At 46.0% G+C, this 27004-nt stretch overlaps 1 protein-coding gene across 9 annotated transcripts in view; it reads right to left on the bottom strand.

Moving 5' to 3' along the window:
- PAX5 (paired box 5) overlaps positions 1-27004 on the bottom strand; it is a 147941-nt gene that overhangs the window by 109169 nt on the left and 11768 nt on the right. For 6 of the 9 annotated variants that reach the window (XM_004677506.2, XM_004677507.2, XM_004677508.2 and 3 more), the window contains exons 2-5: positions 25582-25747; positions 20398-20595; positions 13404-13468; positions 9449-9577 (exon numbers count right to left, since the gene is read on the bottom strand). In XM_004677506.2, the coding sequence (XP_004677563.1) occupies positions 9449-9577; positions 13404-13468; positions 20398-20595; positions 25582-25747 (558 nt within the window). The remainder of the gene's footprint in view (positions 1-9448; positions 9578-13403; positions 13469-20397; positions 20596-25581; positions 25748-27004) is intronic. The other 3 variants (XM_004677509.2, XM_004677512.2, XM_012721271.1) reach the window with 2 other exon arrangements.

The raw sequence follows: 27004 nt of genomic DNA, 5'->3' as shown, positions 1-27004 counted from the left end.
TACCCTGACTAAATGCCGGCAGAGAAGTGAGATCCAGGAAAATGGTCAGCCTACCTGCACACTGCCACCCACCCCCACCCCTACCCCCCCCCCAAGTGACAAGTATCAAGCTCACAGAGTGCACAATGCCCTGTTACCCCTCTTGTCCCTAAGCCTGGACAGCAACTAAGCTGTCTTGGGTCAATGGTGCCACCTGGTGGCAGGTGCTGGCAAGTGTCTGAACCACCACCTCTCCCTTGTCTCCTTCCATCCTCCTGGGTCTCTCAAGAGGCAGTGCTGGGCTCCTCTCAAAGCTCAGCTCATTTCTGCACTATAAGCAATCTCTTTCTCTTTCTCTTTCTCACACGTATATACTCTAGCACATTTTATCCTCCCTCTCACCACTCTCAAATTACCTCAGGATAGTCCCTTTCTCCCTCTGCTCCATTTTAGTCCATTAGTTCAGGAAGGACAAAGGCAAATGATAAACGTCAATCAATGAAAATGAAAACTGGAAATCACATACGCACATACATACGAGTGACCAACCACTTACACCCCAGAAGCCCCCAAGGGATCAAAACAAAAATCTCCCTTCTTTCAATTACCTTCCAGACCTGCTTTTTTTCCCCTCAAATACCAGTAGTTGAAATAAATAGCAAATCTACTTCATTTCTTTTGTTTCATTCCTAAACAATCTCTTTTACTGAGTTTTTTTTTTCTTACCAAAACTATGCCCAGAATTGGGTGTCAGAGGTGTGCAGGCTAGTCAGAGGTTTGAGCTGGGGTAGGAAGATGTGGGGTCCTATAACACCCCCCTCCCCAAGCCTCCAGGGAGTAATAGGAAGCTGCCATTGGTCCTGAGGAAGCTTTCTGGGGGAAAATCAGAGCTCAAATCCTGCAGAAATTCTGCTGGAAATGACAGAAGCCTCTAGCTGCAGCCTTCAGTGGAAGCACAAGCTTGGGAAACAAGCAAGAAGCACTGCAAACCGCCACCCACTAGAGAGGATTTCCAGAGCCCAGCATCTTGGGGTACTCCCTCCCCAGCTCAAAGATCTGCCGTGACTTCTGGAGGAAGTGATGACACTTCTCTTTGAGCTGAAATCACCTACCTGTTCTCCCTGTCTGTAGGAATGATAAATAAGCCCAGAGGTTGCAGCAACCTGAAGCAAAGACTCTTGAGGTCTAATCCAGGTGCCCCTTGAGGCATCCCCAAAAACCTTTTAGGGCATCTGTGAGTTCTGTGAGTGTTTTCATACTAATACCAAGATCTTACTGGACTTCTTCACTGTCACCAGCACGCAATGGAGTTTTCCAGTGGCTGTAGGTTGTATGCTCTCACAACTGATTGGACACAGAAATAGATATGAGAATCCAGCTTCTATTCAAAGAAATACTAAAGAGATTTGCAAAATCATGAAGCTGTGCAACTACCAAGAAACCTTTTGGTCTAGGAAATAAGGTTCTTTCTCATTTTAAAAAGATTGTTTATGTTATTTATTACTGTTGCTCCTCAAAGTATTACTGTTATTTTGAATGAATTAATAGTTTTAAATTGTATGCATTTTCTTTAACCTTCATAAGCTAAAAGGTTCCTTAGAGTCCTTAAGAGCTTTTATTTATGAAAGGGTTGCCAAGACCAAAAGTTTGAGGACCACTGAGCTAAAATAAGAGCAGGAAATTAGAGATGGGCCCAGGAGATCAGAATCTTGGAATCTTAGAAATCACCTGATGCCATATTACAGATGAGAAAACTGAGGCTCAGACAGGAATGTCTTTCATTACCGTCACCAGCAAGTCAGTCAGGATCAGGACTAGAAGGCTGAGCTCCTATTCCCTCCTCCCAGGGCTCCTTCCCTTGCCTCATAATCCTCTAATAATTTGGAGCCTGCATAACTTCTGACTGCAAACGACGCAGCCAGGGATAAAGCCACATGCAAAACCAGACAGAAAGGAGTGTGGGCATCAGGGCATGTGGGTTGGGGAAGAAAGCCAAGTCCATTCCACCTTAAGTTCTAGACAGGCCTATCAGGGGCCTGCCCACCAGGAACGAGACTCTACACCCCTCTTCTATCTCCTCGGTTCACCCCAAATCTCTTGTTCTGGTTGACTCTAGAACCAACTCCCTGACTGTGACCCTAAGATTACGCCACCCTGCCCTTCACAATCCCCAGGGCCTCCCGGAACCCCAGTACACAGTCCCATGGGAAAAAGGGGGGAGCGCAAAGCAGGTGTGCAAACAGGTGGGGGTGGGGGTGGGGTGTTCAGAGTTCTTGGCTCTCACGAAGGCTCTCAGAGAATCAAAGTGAAACTCGGGGGCTGGGAGGAACTGAAACCTGACCCCCCCACCCAAGGGACAGGCCTAGGCACTAGGGAAAGGCCCACAGAGCCCCTCCAATTGACCACCTGACCTCAGGTCCCCTGCTTTACCAAGGAAGCTGCTGGCGATTGCTTCCCTGGTACTCAGTGACTGCAAAGCCAGGACAGGGGAGAGTGAATAGCCAGGCAGGGCTGGGGGGTGGAAGCCTGGTCTTCTCTGTCACTAACCTTCCTCTGCACACCCTGCACCCTTTATGCCTGCACTACCTTATCTGGCGAGTGAGGAAGAATGACCTCAATCTCACTGTTCTTCTGGGTGCCAAAGTGTATGTGGCTCCTTGGTACCAGCCTGCTGCCTCCCCTAACCTATCCACATTCAGCTTACAAGTCTTACTGCTCACTCACTTCCCTGAACACACACACACACACAAAATGCCTCCCACAGACTCCTATAGCCACAGACTATACTCAGCCACACTTGTTGCACAGAGTCCACACTAGGACTCCACAAATCCCATTTTGGGGGGAGGGGCTCTGTGGGCAAGTTGAGTAAGGAGCAGTTTTGGATTCAGATCCAGCAGCCCCAGATGACCTATCCTGTGGAAAAGCCCACCCAACACTGCCAGACTGGATACTCTTTTTTCCCAAGAAGAGTCAGACATCTATATGTGAAGTCTTGTGATTTTTACACTTTGGTAACTGATTTAAAGTTGTCTGAAATTTAGGCCAAGCTAACACAGCACCATAGTTCTATGCAAGAAACTTGGTCCTGGTCCCCGTCCCCCAACCAAAAGACAACTCGGAGAAGGCCCTCCCCAAACTCCCACGTGGCCAGTCTGAAATTGAGTCCAGGGCATATCTCATGGGAGGTCAGGGATAGGGAAGTCCTGGTGAAGCCACAGGAAAGACTTCCTGCCCACCTGCAGAGCCTGCCTGTTGACTCATCTGCCTGCCCTGATACACCTGAGGGCCTCAACTGGCTGGAGGCTGATGGTCCTCACTGAAAAGCCCCCAGCAGTGAACTGACTAGACACCAGCCAAGGCTACAAGCCACCCTAAAGGACTATGTCCCAAGTGGGGGGCCGTGTATGGCTAATGACCCACAGACAGGATACATGGGGGCTGGAAGCTCAGAAGCAATGGTGAGGAAACAGAGAGGCCAGCCAAGGTGGGCAAGTCAGGGCTCATGGTTAAGAATCCTGAGGTAGTAGTGGGTCAGTCCACTACCACACTCCAGGGGTGACAGGTTGATGGGATTGGGTCAGGTTGCTGGTCACTTTCAAGAAAGGGAGCAGGAGAATGGAGAAAGGGGAGGGAAAGAAGAAATTGAGATGTGCCACATCCCATAGCAGTGAGGACCTATTTTGGGATGCTCTGTCAGGGGTAGGTCTTCAGGCCCAAGCTGGTGACTCAAGCCCCAGCTGCCTGGGATCCCCAGACCCAGGAGACTGGCCTCCTGCCCTCCATCTTGAGCCTATGCCATATGCGTGCCCTGGGCCTCTCTTGGAAAACTGAGGTTTGACCTTTTTATTCTTCCATCCAGGGGGCTGGGAAACCAGCATCCTCAGGGACAGGAAGCAAAAGAAAGTGAGTGGGCTTCCTTTTGCAGTTGACTCATGGGGCATTGTGGTTATTCAGTCTTGATGCCCACCCAGCAGACTGACAAACAGGAAGTAGAGGGGTGGTCTGATGAGCTAGTTTCAGCTCCCAGACAGCTGGGGACAGCTGGGGACAGCTCCCCCTCAGCCTCTTCAGAACTTCTCATACCCTCAAATCCCAGACTCCCCCTGTAGCTATTCATTGAGCACTTACTACAAACCCTGGGGCTATGCCCTGGTTTGGTGTGACTTCATTTTATTCTCCCAGTAACCACAAGGTTTGTGTCACCTCTGTGTTCCAGATAACAAAATGGAGGTTCAGACTGATTAAGTCATTTGCCAAAGATGTCACACAGGAAGCCAAACCCATTCATGCCTAGCCTGTGAACTGTGCCTTTGTCCCAACAGCTCACCCCCTTATTTGGGGCTCACCAGAGATCAGAGATTTAGGTCTTGGGACCAGAAGGCCTGCCAGTGACTCCTGACTCAGGAATCCTGAGCTCTTCCACTGTCCCATTCCCTTCTGGGAAATCTGTGAGGATTCTTACCAGTCTTTTGCATTCTGCCACAAGCCCAGGAGCAAAATATAGGGTGGGTCTGAGTGAGTCCTAGTCCTCTCTAGAGTCCTAAGGGAGGAAGGCCAAGACTGCCCATGATTGAACAGAAAGAGAAGAAGAGAGAGAGAGAGAGAAGGAGAAGGGGGAGTGGGTGAGTGAGGAAAAATCAAAGCGAGAGCTAAACCAGAAGACAAAAGCAGACACAGAAGTCTCAATAAACAGAACAGAAACAGGCATAGAACACTGAAAGAGATGCATCCCAAACGAAAGACATGGGGACACACACAAAGACAGAGAAGAGACAGGCACCCCCAGAGAGTAGCCTGACAAAGAACCCCCCACTAAATGTTCCCAAGCCTCCCCCATGAGAATCTTGCTAGACTTGGCAACTCTTGGGAAAAGGCGAGGCTTCTGCTGTGTTCAATGACCTTTGCATGTCAGGTAGAAGGAAGGAACCTGAAGGCAGGGAATTGTATCTGCAATATACCTTCTATTGCCCAAAAAGAGGTTCTGGCCCCCACCGTCACTCTGGCGCTGGATTAGGCGGTTTTTGACTTTCTGAGCTAGAGAAAGGGATTCGCACTCGTGAAAGGGATTCGCACTCGGGTGACCTTGGTATGTTCAGGGCCTTTCAAAGTCTGGGGGGATAAGAGGAGGGGAGGTCGATGGGCCCTGAATGGGGCCCTGGAGACAGCGGAAGGAGGCCCCACAACAGATCAAAGGCTCAGAAGGGAACAGAGGGTCTGGGGCTGCCCTTTCCCCCACAGCTGCTATTCACCACCCTGTCTGCTCTGCCCAGTCCAGTTGGCCACCACCACCTCCTCCTCCAGCCTTCCAGGGGCGGGAGGCACCACCTCAGGCTTTTCCCTCCAGCCCAGCAGGATTTCTAAGGCTGATGCCATGAAAGGTCTCAGGCAGACCCAACCAAGAGATGAAGCAGCGTCCCAGCCGAGTCTCAGAGCATCCAGAAACCTCCTGAGCATCTCTGCACCCGGCGGCACCATAGCAGGGTCCCAGCGTACAACATGGTCCTGCCTGGTCAAGACCACATGCGCAGCAGCGTCAGGCAACAGGAGGCAGGCCCACTGCCAGATAGAGGGCAGCCGCCGATGCTCCTGTACCCCGATTGTGTGAGGCCTCAAAAGCCACGGAGCCCAAACCAAATGCTTTCTGTGTGGGTCTGCTCCTGCTTTTCCCTGCCCAGCTCACGTGGCCTTCCTAGGATAAACTGTCATCCTTAGCCCAGCCTGGCTCTTATCTGGAAGCGGATCCTCACAGTGAGTGAGATTGCCTGCCTCTAATTTCCTTTGACCAGCCCAGCTCTGGCCCCAGGAATGTTGTTACCTACTACCACACCCACAGGACAGTCCATCTGAGATTTGGATGCAGCAGCCTCGCCACACTTGGCCTAGGAGGCAAACAAACACCCTGAGGGAATCCTAGAATTTCCAGGCTGAGTAGGCCCCTGGCAGCCACTGACAGTAATCTGACTTCTTTGCTTTTGCTCAAGAAGTTCTTTACTCAAATAGAGCTTTCCACGGAAGCCCAAAATATTAGATAGAAACCCACTGAGACTAGAGACACCCCCCCACACCCTCCTCACTAATCATGAATAAGCTTTATAGGAAGCCCAAAATATTAGATAGAAACCCACTGAGACTAGAGACACCCCCCCACACCCTCCTCACTAATCATGAATAAGCTTTATAGGAAGCCCAAAATATTAGATAGAAACCCACTGAGACTAGAGACACCCCCCCACACCCTCCTCACTAATCATGAATAAGCTTTATAGGCATATGGCCAGTCTATTCCACCAAGGAGCATTTATTGAGCACCTACTTTGTACCAAGGATTTGTATCCAAACCAGGTTATCGATCCCATAGTCACCAGCCACATGGAATGTTCATTATTTGGGATTTTAATTAATTTAAATCTAAATGGTTCATTTTATAAGATTTTAATTAATTCACATCTATAAAGTATGCTTCCCTCAATTAAGTGCCACTTCCAAAGAGGAGCCCTCTCTGAGCCTTATGGTCTACATCAGCAACCTTTCTCTCCCGTTTAGTGCCACCCCCAACTCAACACTGCACATCAGAGTGACTTTGGACTTGCCCAACAGTCTGCAAGTTCTAAGGGACAGGACCTCTGTGGTGGAATCTAGGACCATCACCTCACTTTGAGGAAACATCCAAGGTGCAAAACTCAAGTCCCAGAAGGACATGACCAAGCACCAGAGCTCAGCAAGGGGCTCCACCCTTCAGAGCTTCAGCCACTGCATCTGAGGGTGGTCTGCCCTCCTCGTGGGACCTTGAGGCCTCTCTTGTGCTATGGCCTTGCCCCAGGGCATCTGAGGGCTTCTGAGAAAAATGCTAAAGTGACCTGCAACCTCACAGGCAGCCCCCTGGTGCCTCTGGCAATTCCCCAGTGCTTCCCCCGGCGACTGGTTCTTTACTTTCCCACAGCACTGTCAGCAGCATGAAATTCTTCCTTACCCTGCCCCCAGGTTCTGCCTAGCCCCAGGCTGCTTCACCCCCAAAACCTTTCTGTGGAAGAGCAGCAGGCAGACAGACAGGAACAGGGAACTGAGGCTTTCGGTGCTCCAGCTCCTCCCAACTCTATCAGCAGTGTGGCTTTGCCACCATCACGAAACTGCCTAGAAAATGAGTTTCCTCCCTTACAAAAGTGGGGTGGTGATGTATGACTCTTCAACTCCCCCTGGAGCAAATGCAAGGATCCAGGGAGGGACACAGGGAGGCTGGAAGGGACAATGAGGAGCAGTACGCAATGCTCCTCACACGCAGTTTGCTGGGGTAAAGCAAGGCCGGTCGCCCACCCCTCTGCTCAACTTTATACCTGTCAGTGGTGCAGGGCAGCAGGCGGGCGAAAGACTCTGGTGCCTGGGTTTCTTATTCATCTACTCTTAAAGGCCTTCAGGACCATCACATCATTTTTCCTTAGCCCCCAGATCACAGATTGGATCACCATCCCCATCTTCCTGGGCATCAAGACTTGGTCATAAATTTCAAAACTGGAAAGATGCAAGCTGACATCTGATTCTTGAGACTCTTATGCAGCAAGTTAGCAAGTAACCCCTAGGCTATACTTACATACCTCTCGCGACGGGATGCTCACTTCCTCCAGAGGCAACCCTGGCTCACAATCTTATTTATGAGTTCCTTTGCTCTGCATGTGCTACATGCTGGGAGTTAACGCACATGGCACGTTCTCGTTCCTCCTGCCTTCCATGCCAACACTCCACAGTTTGAAAGCAACAACTCAGTCCTGCTCAAACTTTGAGCCAAAGCATCCCTAGAGCCAAGCAGTATTCTCTAGACGCTGCGGTACCCAGACCCCTGTGCAGTCCAGCTGGACATTCCAATTTGTCGTTGTCTCTCTGAAAGGTCAATAGCCCAAATGGACCACAGTCCACAAGGAATGATCTGACCAGCAGCACAGAGCCGTCTTGATTAACTCACATTCTGACCACTCTATACTTTTCAAAGCAGCTTGAGAAGCTAAACAATAACCAATAACCAGAGGCTAAAGGCTAAGATAGCATACTGCACACTCAAACACTCCCCTAACTTAGAACCCATCTGGTGATAAACACCAAACTCATTTTTTTTTTTTTTCGTTCTCCAAAAATCTCCATCCAGATCCCTCCGCCGCTGCGGGCATCCCACACCACCTAGCCCTCCACCTTGAGCAAACACAGCCAGGCCCCAGCTTGGATCTCTGCGAGTCCAGGTGACAGAGGCAGAAAGGATGACACCACCATCCCCATAAACCAACAGACATGGCAGGCCCACTGCCTCCTGCAGTAACAGCACAGCAACCCACTGAGTTAAAGACTTCTGGCATCTGCTCTGAGTGTCAGGGGCAGGGGAGAGAGCTGAGCAGGTTCTAGGAGCCGGGACTCATCCCCAAACGTACCCACAGCCCCAGCCAGAGGCGGCAGGCCCAGCTTCTGCACTGCACTGCCTGGAACACACAGACCACAGGCCAGTCCACTGCTGGGCCAACTCAATTTTCTAGTTACAGATCTTAAGTACTTAGGCATGTGCTCACGAGAACATACATCCCTTACAGGGAGCCGAGAAAGGGAATTGTGCAGAGGAACAGAATAATTGAATCAAGATTTCTGTCACGCTGCTCTCAAGCCCTAGACCACTGCCGGCCAATTTTTTTTTTTTTCCCCTTCCTTTCCTGATGAAGGTTTTAGAGACTCCCAGAGGGCTTTTTCTCCTCTCAAACCCATTAACATCAGCCAAGCTGGCAGTCCATTCAGGGAAAGGCATGGGGGTAAGGTGGCTGTTATCCGGGACAAGGAGACCAGCTCCAGAGGCCCGGGTGGTAGACCCAGAGGTTGAGAAAAAGAAAAAAAAAAAAAAAAAAAAAAGGGAAGACTGTCATTTTTATAATCCCTGTGAAACCCCTGGACTCCTTCCTTCCAGGTCCAAGAGCAGAGATGAAAAGATTATTCACTTCCTCAGCCCCCAACAGTCTCCACCACGACTTGGAGGTATTCTGGGAGAGACAGGCATACACAGCCCCTCAGAAAAGACACCCTTGGCCCCCACCCCAAGACAAGTGTGCCTCTCTGGCAGCAGGGTGCAGACTCCACCCTACCTCCAGGCTGCTGACAAAGGGGACACAGGTTTCTTGCTCACACACTGCCCTCAGGCAGCCATCTGCACTTGAAGGTCTTAGAGGCCCAAAGCTCTTAGAAACTACAAGGGACCTGCCAGGCCTGCCTTATTCCACCCAAGGGGTGAAGCTTAGGGAGCTGGGAAAACAGCTCTGCTGCCCCGCTGGAAGAAGGGCTGGAGCGAGGTGGGCTCAGCCCACCAAAGAGATCCAGGCCTGGGGGCTCTGCTGGTAAGAGGACGCTCCACTGGCAACTGTGCTTCCATCCTTCAGCGACTGGCCTGGCCGCAAACAGCCGTTGGTTCCCTCCCCACAGACAGGGCTGCGCAGGCTTCTCTTACCTTCATCTCTTTTGCGCTTGTTGGTGTCCGCGCTGGGGGACGTGATGCCCAGGATGCCACTGATGGAGTACGAGGAGCCTGCCGAGTCCGTGCTCACCGACGACACCTGCGTCACGGAGCCCGTGGACACTGCGCAGAGGGAGAGGGCGGTCAGGGCCCAGCAGGAGGGCTGCGGGGCTGGCGGGGCGGGTGCCGAGGGCAAATCCGCCAGACAAAAGCACTCACCCTCCACCGGGCTGCAGGGCACCGACCCGACCAGGAGCCGGTGAAGGCGGCGGCGTGTGCACCGGGAAGACACTAGCCCGATGGCTGCAGCCACACCTGGGCGCGGTGAGACCGGCCCTACCCTGGGTTTTTGGCTCTACCTTGGGTTTGCCCAGGCTCAGCCCAGGGCCTCTGCTGCAGGACGATGAGCAGGGAGACCTGACAGTGCAAAAAGGAACACAGGGACAACTGACTCAAATCCTAGCCTGTCCAGGGATGCTGAAAGTGGGGAACTGGGACCCAGCACCGGCCAGGGCTTAAAAAAATAAAAAAGACCTATATTTATTCATTAGTGCTTCAATCCTGCTGACATACCCAGCCATCCACACAGACATAAATATTTGCACAGTCATACACACAGCTAATAAAGCTCCAGCAGTTTTACAGTTCTGTGTTGTCTTTTTCCCTTCCAGTTTACCTGGATTTAAACTTTTAACACTGATATATTACTGCATATTGTGCGATGTATTATATAACACTGATATTACTGTATACTGTGCAATATATAATTATGTGTAGTATAATATATATGTAATATTGTGACAACTAATGCTTTCTGAGGGCTACTCCTTGCCAGGTTGAAGCATCTCATTTAACTCTGAAAGTTTTGAAAGCTGGAGTTACTGCCACTTTGCCTTTAGGAAAGACCTATGTGAGTAGCAGTTTTCATGCACTGAAAGAAAGCCAAAGGAGTTCTACTTTTACGACACAAGTCGCAAAGGGAAATTGAGTTTGTTTTGCCACCAGTTCTATGAGGCAGCCTAACCCCAGCCACAGGGAAAACAGCCAGGTGATGCTCCGTCCCTTTAAACGCATGATACACGCAACCTTAAAGCGTGCCTCATATCTGTCTTGCTTTTGCTACATGTTAGTGTCATTTAGGTCCTATGTATTACTTGGGATAATTTGATAGGTTATTTTATTGACTCTGGGAACACAAAAAATTTTTTTCCGTGTAAGTTAATGACCATTGCTTCTTCATGTCATGCCATTCAAGCTTATGAAAGCTTTCCGAGGAGAGCTCTGTTTTGAATGGGGTAAACCCTTTGGAAAGACAAGGTTCAGAGAAAAGTGACTTGCCCAAAGTCACGCAGCTTATAAGAGATAGAGTAGTGACTAGAACCCAAAAACAAAAGTCTTAACTCCTAGAATGATCGGCTCCTCATTAAATAATATCTAAACATAATTAATAATGTTTCACTTGATGCTTCCAACAACCTAGTAGTATTTAACCTGGTATTATTTACCCCCATTTATCAAATGGGAGAACTGAAACTCCATAAAGCTAATGATTTTTTTCAGTCCTCCAGCCAACGATCAGTCACACCAAGGCAGCCTTTAGCCTATTGACTTAAAATCCAGAGTGCCCCTAAAAAAAAGCAAAAAACAAAACAAAACAAAATCTAGAGTGCCCCTGGCTGGAAATGTGGACAAGGGTCGGTGACTTATTATGACTGAGGTCAGTTCTCAGAGATCCTAAGGATAAGAGTGGGGGAGGGGAGGCTTTATGCCAGTTTCCCATTAACCCCTGGCCACAGAGTCCAGGAAAAGACCAGTGAGTCATCAGGTTGGACACAAGCCGTACAGCTGAATCTCCATCGAGGGCTATGGGAATTCTTTCTTGGTTCATTAAAACCTGCAAGCCAATCTCAGACATATTTCCTTGGGCTATAACTAGCGAGAGGCAGGTGGGGGCTGCCTTTGACTTCGAAGTGTAGGAAATTACTAGAAATGGTGATTGCATTAAGAAGCCGTTGTTGCTGTCCCTGGCGCACATCCAGCTCTTGCTCCTATAGACCCAGGGGGAGCAATGCCTTTCTTCTCATATTTGAGTTTGATTTTTGATCTTCCTTAGGAGACACAGAAGTGGAAATCGTTAACTTCTCTTTTCTTTCAGCAGAAGCTACTCAAAACAGATTTATGCAAATCTCACCTTTTCTATATCGAGGTCCAAACAACAGCGGAAAGAGGCCCAAAAGTCGTTTAGTGCTTTAAGCAAAACAACCACCCTGTTGTTGGCCAGAGCCCACGATAGGTGTGCAAATTTTTGCACGAGACTCAAAGACCCAGGTTCCAATTCTGGCTCCAACACTTACTGGCAATGTGACGTTGGGCTAGTTATTTATTTAACCTCTCTAAAGTTCCATATTCTCACTCCTCAATAAGTTTGTGAAATATAAGGGGCTACACACACATACACAATTTTTACAGAGATTTCTGAGACAAAACCAAGCATCCTGCTGACCCACAAGACGAATTATTCCTCTCCCCACTTGAAAGAAAATTCTCAGTCACTATTAGTTGACCTGAAACAGTTAAAGCCACAAGTGAAATCTCAGCCACAAACATTTCGCCAGGTCTTCCTTTACCCCTCTTTTCAGCCCAGTTCAACAAAAATGGTAGTTCCTCCCTTTGACTTCTACCACACCGGGTTAGATTTCACTCAGCATTTTGCAAACTTTTCTGTCACATTCCCCCATTAAACTGAGAAGCCCTTGAGAATGGGGATTTTGTCCTGCCTTCTTTATAACATTAGTCTCCAATGCCACAGTCTACACAGCAGGAGTGTAGCAAATGTTTCTTGAACAAATTGTTAAAGGAAAAATTGTTTTATGGCAGGGAGAAATTCTGTCTTATCTTTACTCGAAGAAACTACTCAGGAGACTCAGAGACCTCAGAGCACCAGGTGTGTACCTCTCAGCCCACAGATGGGGAAACTGAGGCACAGAGAGATGAAGAAACTTTCACACACTCACTGGGTGTGTTAATGGCCAGGCTGGAACTATCCACCAGGTCTCTGCCTGTCCTCCATGACCACAGGGAAAGCTGAAGTTTTCAGTTACAGGAGTGACTAAGGTATGGGAACATTACAATGTCTGAGGCGTGGTTTAGCAAAACTGACAGGGACTGTGGCTGACAACTTCAGAGACTTGCTGAATGCTGCTTCCTTTTTTATAGTAGAATAACTTTTCCCCCAGTTCACCAAAAGTGTTTCCTTTTTCCCAAGTGGAGAAACTATAGGTCTTAAATACATATGGTCATTTTCATCTCATGATTTTTGCTGGGAAGGGAATGCAAGGGAAAGGTGGAACTCTTGAATAGTAGGGAATATAACCCCCATCCTTAGAGTCAGAGTCACTCTCAGACTTCACTGTGAGTGTCAGAAACCCCACTGGAACCTCCACCAGTTCATGAAGTACATGAGATTAAAGCAAGAGAGAGAGAAAAAGAAAGTTTGGGAAGTTTTGCCACATCTTCACTCAAGACTGCAAGTGCACAAAGAATTGTAGAAGGGCTGGTTGATAGAAGAAAAAAACACATTCAAAACTACTTACTGACTAATGATGCAGAAAATGTTATGAATAAGTATCCCTTTCTTGATTTATTACTTTAATTATCTGACATTCTATAGACCCCCATTAGTGGATTTTTTTTTTTTTGGCTTAGATTTCAATTTTCTGTCTCATGGTGAAAGCTATTTATCATAATAATCAGTAAAATTCAAAACCTTTTAGCAGTATTTATAAAATTCATTTACCAGGTTCAGCCCTTGGAGAATGACAAAGAAGGCGCATTAGTACGTGTGCCGAAGTGTTTTATGCAGAATTATCTGTCCATAAGAATGATTAAAAGTTCTTTAGAATATTTGGAACCCATTAGATTTTTAAATTTTTTTTGAAGTTCTTCTTACCTATACTGTGACTGGAAGCTGGGACCGGCTGATTGGGTGGCTGCTGAACTTTTGTCCGGATGATCCTGTGGACATTGGGGAAAAAATAATTGGCTATTTACCATCATGAGAAGAAGTGATCTCAACTAGCTATGCGCAGAAAACCCACATCAAGCTGGGACATGGATCAAGCTGGGGCAGACATGAGGAGAGATTATTTGTCCGGGTTGGGATTTACGGGGCTGGAAGAATTTTGAATTAACCCAACTCATCCCCTACCTCCGAAGATTCTGGGTACCTTGTACCCTCTCTGGACCTCAGGTGCTTCTGTAGAAAGAGGTGGATATGTTCATATTACCAGTAGGTATCCCCTTCTCAATGACAGCTTCAGCTCCATAAAGAATTCACTGAGTGATGTTAGATAGCTCTGTTCCTCCCTCAGGGAATGAAGGGACTAAACCAGGTAATGTCTCTGTCCCTGGGAGCTCTCATGCTCTGTTTCTCTTCTTAGAGAGCCACAAGAGGACTAAGATCCCCACACATCAAAAACAACCAGAGGGCCCTCCCTGGTGGCACAGGGGGTTAGGACGCAGCACTGCAAGTGAGCCACAACCACTTCAGTGGGAATTCGATCCCGGGCCTGGGAGCTGACCCACATGGCGTGGCAGATCTCTCCTGACCTGCCTGCTGCTCCTCTCAGCAGTGTACTTCATCGATCTGCCTGTTCGGCTCCCTGCTCTGTCTCTGATGAACCCTCTCACTGCCCCTGCACCGCTGGCTTGTACCCCAGTTCTGTATGCATAAATAAACAAATCTTTAAAAAAAAAAAAAAAGCAATAACCATGAAGGGGATGAATATGTAGCTCTGAAACTAAATTGTTGAAGTGCTACCAGGGGAGGGCTGGCTGGGTTTTTCTAAAAGGAAACTTGTTCACCTCATATAAAACCTCATGAACAGACTCCATAGTCCTGGGAACTAGGGGCCACCCTGCCTGTCTTTACAGAGACTTTGCTCCAGTTCTAATATGAACTTGATCGTGACCTGGAGTAAGTCTGCTCTGCTATGTGTGGGCCTCAACACAGTAAGGGATTTGCAACAGTCCATTCTTGGCTTACTTAAGTAATTAAATCCCTTTGGGGGAAAAATGACCTATGGAAAAGCCCAGGGCATAAAGGGATAAAAGCAGCCCTGACTCTCCTTTATCACCTGGCAGCTCTGAAGGCCTTCTGCAGAATCTTGGGCTCTGGGAAGCTTAGTTACTAAATCTCCTCCTGGAACAACATAAGGGGTTTAACCATGACCCCGAGCTTGGCATATGATAGAGCAGCCCACCAGGGCTTCAGCCAGATGTCCGCAAGAAAGTTTCTTTCCTGAACTTTGGGCGGTAATAAAATGTTCAGTTTCTTTGAAAATGTTCTAGTTCAATCTCCAATTATTACCTTTTAAAGCAACACTTTAATTACTAGAGTAGTTTCTACCCATTGTGGACTATTTGGATAAGTATAAAGAAGACATCTAAAAATCACATTTCAGTATATTTCCTTTAGCTAACATTACTAAGCATATTTGGAAACATAATTTTCTCTTAATAAAATGTATTTTTTTGGTCAACATTATAAGAGAAGGGTTTTCACATTCTAGACCATTGTTTCTAGAGGTTCATTTCAAGATGCTTTGGGTCTCCAGCTTTTGCAAGTGCACAGGACAGAAGTGACAGGTGCCTTCCCTTAACCTCTTTTGCTGTGGCCTCTGTCTTCCATTCTGGCTCATCACCCAGCGCCCGGGCCATGCAGCACACTCAGCTCGTGACTTGGAATAGACGTTTCTGTCCACATCACATCCCAACCACAGGCCCTCTGGAATCCAGGCTGCATGAGCTCAGCAAAGGTCCTTTCCCTTTTTTAATGAGTCAATATATATAGTGCCTCAACTACATTCAGAGTGTTTCTTTATCTATCTTCTCTAATATTTACACCACTCATGTTAACTAAGCAAATGTGGAGAATATTGACAAAAATCTAGCAGTGATGTAATCTTTTTGATCACACAGAATGAAGATAACATCTGATCTAATTTTATTATTTTTATGTATGTTACCATCTCTGTACATGTGTTTGTGTGTGGACATATACATATATACACATATAAGCACACATGTATGGATGTGCATGCATATATGTATATAAATGTGTGTATTTGTCAGTCTACAAGCATATATACCTAGATATGTAAACATATGGCTATATAAGATATAAATATAATTTATAATATAATATAATATAAATATAATTTATACAACTATATGGTAGTATATATTATGACTGTTTCCCATAGGATTTCAACATAAAGTTGTCAATTTTCAAAGCATTGTTTAGTCACTAAATGCATGTCTAAACAAAACAAAAAAGACTAGAATACTAGAATTTGAATCCCAGTCTTGCATTTTTCAGTCACATGCCTTTGGGTAAATTACTTAATCTCTTGATGCCTCTGTTTCTTTATCTGCAAAGTGGGATAAAAAATTATTCCTGGGCCCTCCCTGGTGGCACAATGGGTTAGGATGCAGCCACTTCAGTGTGAGTTCGATCCCTGGTCCCAGAGGTGACCCACATGGCGTGGCAGACCTCTCCTGTCTCACCCACTGCTCCCCTCAGCGGTGTACTTCATTGATCTGCCTGTTCTGCTCTCCACTCTTCTGTCTCTGGTGAAGACTCTCACTGCCCCCTGCACCTCTGGCTTGTCCCCTAGTTCTGATGAATAAATAAATAAATATTTTTATAAGTCATTCCTACTTCATAAAGTTACTATGAGGATTAAATCAAACACTGAGAATAGTGGAAGTTGTATAATAAATGTTCAATAAATATTAGTTGTTGCTATTTTCAATGTTACCTTCATAAAGATTAATACTCAGCTTCAATCTTAAAGGGTTCATATTTTCAGGCCTTCCTGGTGGTGCAAGGGTGAAAGTCTCAACCCTATCAAGCTATCAGCTGTCACTGCAGCATGAGTTTGATCCCTGGCCAGGGAGGTGACCCACATGGGGTAGTAGACCTTTCTTGTCTCTCCCACTACTCCCCTCAACAGTGTATTTCAGTAAACCTGCCGCTACTGCTCCCTACTCTGTCTGGTGAATCCTCTCATTCCCTCTAGTCTACAACCCAGTCTTTGTATGCAGAAATAAATAAAAATAAAATCTTTGAAAGAACGGTTTATATTTTTCTCAAATGACTTAAAACACACAGAATCGCCTTGGGAGCTGGGGAGGGAAAGATAGCCACTCCAACACTCCATTTTAAGGTTGCAGTGTGGCTGGCATTTTGGGGGATAGCATTGCAGGGAACCTTCTAAAACTTCCCCCAGGGATAGCGATTTTATCCATATGCTTGCAGCAGCTGCCAAGATAAGAACAAAGAGCATCCTATTCCATTGAGAAGAAATTAGAATGGAAAGAATAAGACTAGTTGAATCATAGCAATTCTTAAAAAAAGAAATGGAAAACAAACAAACAAACCTGGTGTCTTCAAGACTCATTACAACAGGAGTTATACATAGGAAACCTGACAGTTGGGCTAATTAGCAGTCAACACTGAAAGGTACAGCCTTTATTTTGCTGAGTGTGAACATGATCTTGGATGCCATATGAACATCCTAGATGATCCAACCTAAAAGGGACCTCAGCAATGAAACGATTTCTATGAATGAGGAAACTGAAGCCAGCGCATTCAAATGACTTGCCCAGGATCACACAGTAAGTCAGCCGAAAGCCCAGCTCCCAGGCCTGAGCTTTGTTCTTTGAACCACTTTCGTAGGAAGTGACTCCAGTCAAAATATTTCCTTTATGAAGTTTAAAGCCAATTTGGATTCAAATTCCATGTAGAGTCTGAGAATTAAAACTCTAAGAGCACTCAAGTATTACAGGCATTTGCTATTTGCTAGGATCCAATTTCAACATCATCCCCACTGCTTTGGAAGAGGAGATTTTCTCACAGCCCAGATAGGACTGTAGAAATACCTACAACTACTGCACTACTCATACTGCCATTGGTGCAGTAAGACTCTTGGGCCCTCAGCTGAAGGTCAAAGCCAAGGGTCCTGTTGAGCCAGGCTGGGAGAGGGTTTGCAGGTGACACGCAGACCTGCAACTGATATGTACAAGAGAGAAAGAATGGGTACATCACTCAGAAAGCTGTTGCCCAAGTTAGGATTAAGAATCAAGTTTGCAAACTATCATTCCCAGGTCATACAAATTTTATTTTACCTACACAGCATTATTTTTATCTTTATTAGTCATTGGTGTTGATAACTTGGCAGCTTTTGCATAAATACATGGATTTCCAGCTTCTGCTGAAGCAACTCTCGTCCCACATTTTCACATGACAATCACCAGTTGCTAGTAGAACTGTTCTCTAAGTAGAAACGCCTCTCTCAGTTCTCCCATGTGGCCCCTAACTTAGAGTTACAAGACTGAAACCACAGAAGGGAGATTCCATCCCACCCACCACTTGGGTCAACCCTAGGGCAGCCACCTCCAACTGACACTCAGGCTGTTCTAAGATTCACTCATGCAGATTGCACAGCATCCCAGCCGGTATCACCACAGTGACTTGTGTCCCAGGAAATCTCCCACAAGCTTAGTATGTTCAGTGTTTCTAAACCCCATGTCAGTCATGGTCTCCCAGATTGTCTCTTGGAAGGCAGCAGAGAGGCACACACTTCTACGTCCGGACAGTGAAGATGTCACTAGAATAGCAGCAAATCCAGTGTTGCCCTCGCTAGCAATTTGAAATAGTGAGAAGTTGCCTTCAAGGGAGACAGGGGCTGGGAGAAGGAGCTATGGACCCTCATACACAATGACATTTGCAAGATGGTTATTTGGAAGCTGTATCTGCTTGAAAGCAATGGGAGCTTTGCCTTCATATGAAAAATAAAACTGGAAGCTGGGACAGCTCCATCTTTGTGGTGGCTGGAGGTGCAGAAGGCAGCAGCAAGCAAGCTCAGATTGTCCCACCACACTTATTTATTTGCATGACAGGGATTGTTGCAAAAGACACCAACCCACTCTCAGTGAAGAATGGAGTGATGAGCCAGAGAGTGCTCCCAGGAAGAGTCCCCAGGGCACAGGAAAGAGCAAGGTCTCATGGGGAGCTGGCAGACAGGCAGCAAAACATGCCAGGTGTGAGGCTCCGAACCAGGGTAGAATGGTTTGGTCCTCCTAGCCTCTCTTCTCACAGATCTTAAATTCTGTCAGGGGCAGAGTCCAGGATTTACTCCCATCTCTACCTCAAAATCCCTTTGCACTTTCCTCTTGGGTCTCAGTTTCTGTGCCTGTCACAGGGCAGAATTAGGCCTGAGGGCTGTAGGAGACCACAGATGTGAAAGCGCCTAAAAGCACAGTCAGTGGGCCACCATTATGGACTAGAATCCCTAAGTGACCCCTGACTTGGCCAGGCCCAGCAAACAGCAGTCAGCACCGCCCCCCACCCCAGCACAGATCCACTGTTTCCCTAGATACTCTTTCCATTGACCCCCTCATAGCCCTCACCACCTCTGTAAACACTGTGCTCCATCTGCTGCATATTTCTTTCAAATAACTTATTTTTTTAAGAGTTATTTACTTATGCATACATGAGCTGGGGTACAGGCCAGAGGTGCGGAAAGTGAGAGAACTCACCAGAGATAGAGTAGGGAACAGAACAAGTGGATTGACTGAAATACACTGCTTAGGGGAGCAGTGGGCAAGACCGGAAAGGTCTGCTGCACTATGTGGGTCACCTCCCTGGCTGGGGATCAAATTTGTGCTGCAATGGCTGCAGACAGCTTCGTAGTGATGTGCTTTAACCCCTTGTGCCACCAGGACAGCCCTCAAATAACTAATTTTTTGACTTAAAGAGATGAATTTTTGTAAGGCACGATTAGTTCTTTTCTATAAAATAAGGGCATCATAAAATTCACACTCACTGGCTTGGTGTGCTACTTATATTCTTCTAAAATATATTCAAATAAAAATTTAACACAAAATAATTTGCATCTGTGTTTTACAGAGAATGTAAACGAGACTCCTGTGTTCATCCAGCAAGGCGTTTTTTCACTGGAATTAGTTGGCAGTGTTTAACTCCACAAGCTCCTAACCCCACCGTCATTCTATAGACACAGACACACACACATTTGTGCATACACAAGTCCTGGCCTCTCTCTAAGAAAAGAAAAAAACCTGGCAAATTACCATCCACAGTAGAAAACTTTCTTTCAGGAATTGGTTTTTAAAGCTCTGAGATCCATGTATTCTGGGTTAGATCAGAGAGGAAAAGGGGCTGCTGTGACTCTCAGAAACAGTCAAGCCTGACACTCATGGTTTTGTTCTAGTTCATTCTCTCCAGGGGTTGAGAGTCAGGGCAACTGGAAGAGGGCAATCCTCTAACTCCACAGCATCTTGGAGGCTGAGTATCACTCTTAGAGACCCTAGACCCACATTAGAACCACCAGGGCCCTGGGCTGTCACAGAAAGAAGAGCTTTGTCAAGGTCGCATTCTGAGTAGAGCTGGGATAGGAGCTCAATCTCCCAACTTCAGGTTAGGGGTTTATTTCCCAAACTCAGTGATCCAACCTCTGCCCAAAAGAGAGGCCACAAAGATCCTGGGAATTAATAAGATAAACCCATGCTAACTCTTTGAGCCTGGGCTTTCAAAGAAGTGACATCTGTAAAAATGTACCAAGGACAGCTTGTCACTAAGTTGTAGACACACAGTGACATTTGGTAAGGGAGAGATGGAAATTACTCTGGGATCAGAAGAAATTCAAGTAGGCACAATGTTGGCATGACCTCCTGTCCCTGGGCCTAGGGTTCCTACCCACTTAAGAGAGAAGAGAAGGGCCAATAGAGAGACGTCATATTCCATTAGCTTCCCTCCTGTCTGGTACCAAGAGAACAATCTTCAGGGATTGCACACTCAGAGCCTGCAAGAACCATCCTCCCACCCAGAACTCTAGTCCCCACCAGCCCCAGCCCCTCACCTGTTGATGGAACTGACACTGGGCACCGTGTCATTGTCACACACTCGTTCTGCCAGCAGCCGGTCCCTGATCTCCCAGGCAAACATGGTAGGATTTTGGCGTTTATACTCAGCGATTTTTTCCACCACTTTGGGTGTGGCGACCTTTGGTTTGGATCCTCCAATTACACCAGGCTTGATGCTCCCCGTCTCATAATACCTAGGACCCAAGAAGAAAGGAGATTAGTAATGAGAAACAGAAAAATGGAGGCTGGCAGTAAGATAACAGGGTCTCTGAGCAGGAAACATCCAGACCTACACCGTCTGATACAGCAGCCCTGGCCAGCTGGGCTTTTCAGCATGTGGAAAGTAGATAGTTGGAAGTGAGCGGTGGTGTAAGTGTAAGATACATATCAGATTTTTAACCTTTTAAAGGAGGTACAGTAGCTCATTCATAAACTTTATATTAATTATATGTTGAAATTATATTGTCTATATTTGGGTTAAGTCAAGTATATCATTAAAATTCCTTGTGCCTGCTTCTTTCTCCTGTCTTTAATATGCTACTATAAATTTGTGAATTTCATATATGAGTCCCATTATATTTGTACTGGACAGCTCTGGTCAGGATGCTAGGCATTCATTCATTCCTTCTTTCCTTCACATTTGTCACCATTCATAGGTCACAGAAACTTACAAGTCAGCTTTCCCCTTTAACCCCTTATTACTTCCAAACCATATATTGCTTTGAATGACTAAATGATTGAATTGATGAATGAATAGGTTCCCATCCATAGGCATAAACCAGAGAGCCATAGAAGTTAAACAGTTTGCCCAGGTTCACACAAGTCCAGCTGATCAAGCCAGGATAGTGGCCCAGCCTCCTGAGCTGACTTTAATTTGGTCAGCTCTCCTATCCCTTGGCAAACTTTTCTGTATTCTGTGAAACTGTCCCCTAAAATGCAACTTAGTTTTTCATAAGAGTAAAACAATAACCCTGTTACATAATTAAAAGGAGTGTTGGATTCCAGAAGGAACTGGATGAATACATGTTCTATATAAGTCCAAATCCAAATTAAAAAAAAAAAAAACCACCAAACAACCACAAGTCAAACCAGCTCTTTCGGGGACCTCCCCTGAGGTAAACCGCTGTTTCTAAGGACATTTCCATGCTATCAGCTCTTCCCCATTAGTGTAAATAGGATGTCAGGGTTTAACAATAAAACCAAACCAGAGAGAAGAGTGCCATAAAAGATCATTTTAGGGTAAAAAAAAAATGGTCTGATTCCTTTTCTGAATCTGAGCCTCCACTGAGATATCTCAACATTTACAGAGGAATTCTTGACTTTCTTTTGGGATAGAGATTATGTGGCAGTTGAGAAAAAAATTTTTAACCAAAAAGACATTCTCAAAATGATTGGTAATTTTTAAACCTAACTAGAGCTTATAACAAAGGGAAAGAGGGAATTCTCCCACTGACCTGCCGGGAAAGGCTACCTAAAAACAAGACTGGTTTACATATAAAGAGATACTGAAATTCTCATTCTGGGTTAAATCTGATTAAGATCAATTTAGTGATATTCCAGAAACAGTAGAAATAATTTGGGGGCAGTGGTGTAGAAGTGGAAATTACATCTTTCATTGAAAAGACTGAGTCATGTATAAATTTCAACCATAAGGGAAAGCCCGACTTATCCCTCCCTCTTTCTATAATTGCTGAAAAATCATTAGTTGCAAACAGATTTTTAGAAATATCCAAGAAAATACTTTTTTCCCATAGTCTAGAAAAATCCATAAATCAAGGCACACAGCCAGGTCTGCTGCCTCCAATTATCATTTCAATTTTGCAATAGAAAGTCACTTTTTGCTATCAACACAACAACTCACTTAGACATCAGCTTTAAAGTTTACAGAGCTCTCCCTTGAGTTATCTTAGCTCTCACGTCAATCCTGAGAGGCCAGTTGGGTTTAATAAAAAGAAAATCCTATGATCAGAAGACTAAGTGGCTTGCCCGACTTCCTTCTGGAAGTTAGAGGCAGACCCAGTTTTCAAACTGGCTGTATCCAGCAAGCCTCCCACTTAAGTCAACTGCTACTTTGGCTATAAAATTAAAATGATGTAATAATGATCCCTTAGAGTAGTATAGAGCTTTACTGTTTATCAAGCATTTTCATGTGCATCTTTTCATTCATTCCCACTCGATCAATAAATAGGCCCTGAGTGCCTTGAGGCAAGAGTTACAGACACACAGACAGCCCTATGCTGCATGCTGGAAACATGCTGAATGGTACGGCAATATTCACACAGTCACTCTGAGAGGATGGTAGGATGAAGCCTCCTCTCCCCCACCACTTGCCCTGCATACAAGCCCCTCTCTACCCATCTCATCTGAGCAATGCCAACCTTGGCAAGTCATGGTGTGACCTGAGAGATCTCTGTCTCCCTTTTAGCTGACACACAGGTCAAGCACCAAGAAAACAACCCTGCACTCAGAAAACCTCTCCTGCAACTGTATTAAGTGAGGATTCAGACTAAATAACAGTTCTTTTATCTCACACAACAGTCACTTAGCCCTTTAGTTTCCACTCAGCAGACAAACAGCAGCCACAAACACACGCTGCAGTTCTGAGCAAAGACCATTTGTTTGGGAGTCAAGAAGGTAGTTACTAGTCAGTGGTTCTGAAACCAACACACTGTATGGCTTAGGCCAACTTGCTTAACTGCCCTAAATGGGTCTCAGACATCACATTTATATAAGAAGGTGATGCCTGCCCTGCATGCAGGGCTGTTTTGAAGACAGAAATACAGAATGGTTAAGAAAAAGCCTAGCAAAACAAAGACCACATGTTGTGGATTTAAACCTTCACCTAGTTCCAAATTGTCTGAGCCTTCCACTCAGTCTCCAGTGAAAGAAGACAACATCCCGGTCTTCTGGGTGGATTTAAATGGGCCTCCAGCCACCAGGCTGTGCCTGTCATGCCCCTCTGGAGTCTTGAGCTCCGTGGACTGAATACCCACGCTACTGGCAGACTGCCCAACTTCCGAGATGATGGGGGTCCCTGCGTGCCTGCAGGGTCTCTGCCTGCCTGGCCCTGCAGTTTCTGAAAACACAGCCACCGCACACTTTCCACGATCTGTCACCCATGTGTGCCCATCAAATTCTTAGGTGACCAAAAAAAAAAAAAAAAAAACTCAGTGGATGGAACAGCCCCAGTTCAGAAATTTCCAGTCACACTGTTTTAGGGCTGAACTTGTTTCTTAAAAGGCAGTTCTAATTAGAGTGACATTTTGTCCACTGTGGTTCTTAGTTATGAAAATAATGAGCTATGAAATTCCAATTTATTGTTGACAACTTAAACGGCCAGGCACCGGAGCGGCGCGTAACTTCCGAGTGCCACTGTACCTAGTGACAAATCTATTCCGGCCTCGGGAGGCTGCCGGCCGGGTCTGCCAAGGGTCCCTGTCCCTTTCAATCTCCAGGAGAGAAATGGAGGGCTTCTGGCACCAGGGCATGAGGACCTGGCGTTTGGACATTCCCTCTGAGAAGGGCTCAGCTCTTGCCCTGAGAAGATTTCAAACATCAAGCAAAATGTCGGCTCAGTAAAGATGTCTCAGCAAAAACAAAGGAAGAGCCTTCTTTTTTCTCTCTCTCCTTCAGTCTAGTGGAGTGGCTTCCCAACGAGGAGCTGAGATCCACTCGGCTGTACAAGTCTAATGCTGGGAATCGGAAATATTTCTCTTTTCTCTCTCCTTTATTCTTGTCTTCCTTTCTCTCTCTCTCTAATCATTCTCTTTTCTCTTTGTTTCCTTTTTTCTCTACCTCTACCTACCTCTCCTCTACTTTTCCTCTTTCTTACTCTCAGCTTTGCCATCTACCAAAAACACACTACTGATTCAGAACTCTGCCTTCTTCCTGAACTGTGGCTGGGGGCCGTTTGCTTGCTGAGTACTAACCCGGAGTGGCACCCCCAACTTGCACTATTGAGGTCACCTGTGAAGAGCAGGCAGAAGAGGGAGAAACATAGGGATCAAGGTCCCTCAAAGGGTTGCCAGACCCCTGGCTCTGGAACTTCTTTCCTTGGCCCCAGCAACGCTTCCAAGGTTAGAAGTTGTTGCTTCCTTCACCTGAGAGAATGTCTTAAACCGCGGCAGATGGGAGGGCAAGAGCAAGCAGCAAGTCACAAAGGCACATACTTCAGAAATATTTCTCTGCCATTCAGGCATCTGTTCTCAAGCCAAAATGCAACAGGACAAAGGCTGTTTTCTAACTCAGGGTAAAGAACAGCAATAGCCGAGAAGGTTCCTGGCTGCCAGCACAACTTCTCAATGCCTGAAAACAAAACGGTGGCTTTGATTTGGGGGTATAGTGTGATGGGGATGATCAAGGAATCCTTTCTTCACAGTTCAAGTACTGGCCAGCCCTATGGACACAGGTCACTCACTTCGTCTCTCTTAGGTTTGTTTCCTCGTCTCAAAACAAGCATCCCTGCATTGTGCTGAGGCTCAGGCGAGGAAATAAAACGAGGGCAGCACTAAAAGGCTGAACGGCCCTCTGGGAGACTCGGCATTGTTAGTATTTTGCTTGCAGCAAATCACTGGGTCAAGTGGCAAGTTTCAAGTGTCAGATTTGAGAGTTTGTGTTTGGTTTGATTTTTTCTCTTCTTTAATTTAATATATACCTAGGATGCCTGTCACTACAAAGGAAACAATGCCGATAGAAGAAAAATATTGCAGCCCAACATAACAGGGTTGATGATAACCCAGAACAGAAAAATGAGACTTGACTTTTAAAAATGGAATGTGCTTTTGAAACATTCAAGTAGAATATTGAACTCTGGTTAGTGATATACAACTTGTGGGTTTTCCACACAGCCCTGCTCAGGCCCTGGGCTCACCCCAGGTGTGCAATGGGAAATACTTAAGAACATTTTACTCTTGGGTACTTTGGAATCATTCAGGCTTTTAGAAGGCATATCCATCTGGACTGGTCTCCCCATTCCATGGGTCACTTTAACAGAGGTTTCCCATGGCTACCTGGTACTGAATGACCTCCAAGGGGCTTTGTAAACTCTAAAGTGCTGTGCAATGGAGCAAAGTGATACCGTGATGCTCACTCTGACCTATACATTGGGTAGCCACTAGGTTCCATCTTAGGTGGTTGTTTGAAAAATCAAGGGAAGCCTGTATTGTAGCTCCTGCCTTTACCTGCCAAGAATTTTGCTGACACAACCATGGCTGACCCGAAGCTGCCTGGAGATGTCGCAGGGCCTGACACCTTGATGAGCAAGTTCCACTATCCTTTGGCGAACTACATCCGGGAGTGGCCGTCCATTCACAAAAACCCCCCCAAGCTGATTCACTCCTCCATGTCCTGAAACAGATCAGAAACAAAGGCAAGGGAAAAGGGTGGTTAGAACCAGTCACAGACTAGAAGTAACACCCAGAGCCCCTTGGATCAGAAATGGCTGTAGTTTGGATGTCTTGAGCCTGAAGCCTAAAGGAGCAGACTACCGAGCACCTCAGACAGTTTTTAAAAATTAATCTTAACTCTAGTCCATCTTCTGCCGGTCTATTGGGCTATTGCTAGAAAGCATCCCCACAATATTTTCTTTCGGTTGCTGGCATTTTCCTTGCAAAGTTTTTAGCAGTGGAATATGTGAAGATCCCAATTTATATTAGTGACACAACTTATGTATGTGATGTTGAGGTCTAAGAAAGATTTGGGGGAGAAAATATGTCTTAACAATCAGATTTGAAGAGATTTTTAAGTGAAGCTCTTTTCCTTTTAACAAATATTAATTGTGAAAAGAACTACTCCAATAAACCTAAATCTCAGGGGGGGTGAATTTTTTTTTAATATCGGTAATCTCACTAAAGGGCTCAGGCCTTTAAAAAACATATTTAAAACAGTATCTGCAAAGTACTAAGGCAAAATCCACCCACTGCTTAGATTAAAAACAACAACAACTCTTCCTTTTAAAAAGTGAGGCTCATACCTCACTAAAAGTGGGAGGGAAATAAATAAACAAAAAGGTGAAGCTGACCTGCAGATTTGACCACACTACCCTTTGTGAGCATACAAAAGAAATGAGTCAGAGGATCACATTCCACTCTGCTGAATCAGGGTTTCTTATAAAGGAGATTCCCTGGAATTTTTGGAGTGTTTTGCAGTTGACAAGCAGTTTTAAGATGATTCAGGGGAAATAGAGAAGGTTTCTGAGTCCCAGGCCTTACAAGGGACCTAGGGTGAGTTTTAAGTAAAAGGAGTCCAAGAAGTTTCTCTTCTATCCAATATGCTCCCTTCACTTACATCAAGGTCCATCTGTAAGGATGGATCCAATAAATGAAGAACCAAACCAGTAAACACAGAGTGGTCCAGTGTAGCAAAAACATTGACCTTGTAGCTGTTAATCAGCCACTAACTGACTCAAAAGGCAAACGCCAAGTCCAAGCATTTACCAATGCTGCTGGCAGCTCAGATGCCAAGGATGGGGAAGTCTCCTCTTAAATTGGGACTTCACTGCACTATGGAAGCAGGGAATCTCAGAGGTTACACAAATATACCACTCCAACTTTAAAACATAAAATAACCCCCTCGTCTCAGTTACTCCCCTTCACCCCCTCTCAA

The sequence above is a fragment of the Condylura cristata genome, unplaced genomic scaffold (assembly GCF_000260355.1).
Source record: "Condylura cristata isolate star-nosed mole 26May11 unplaced genomic scaffold, ConCri1.0 scaffold00006, whole genome shotgun sequence".
NCBI classification, from domain to species: domain Eukaryota; kingdom Metazoa; phylum Chordata; class Mammalia; order Eulipotyphla; family Talpidae; genus Condylura; species Condylura cristata.
The sequence above is the reverse complement of the archived record's forward strand: the minus strand, read 5'-3'. Positions and strand labels throughout refer to the sequence as shown.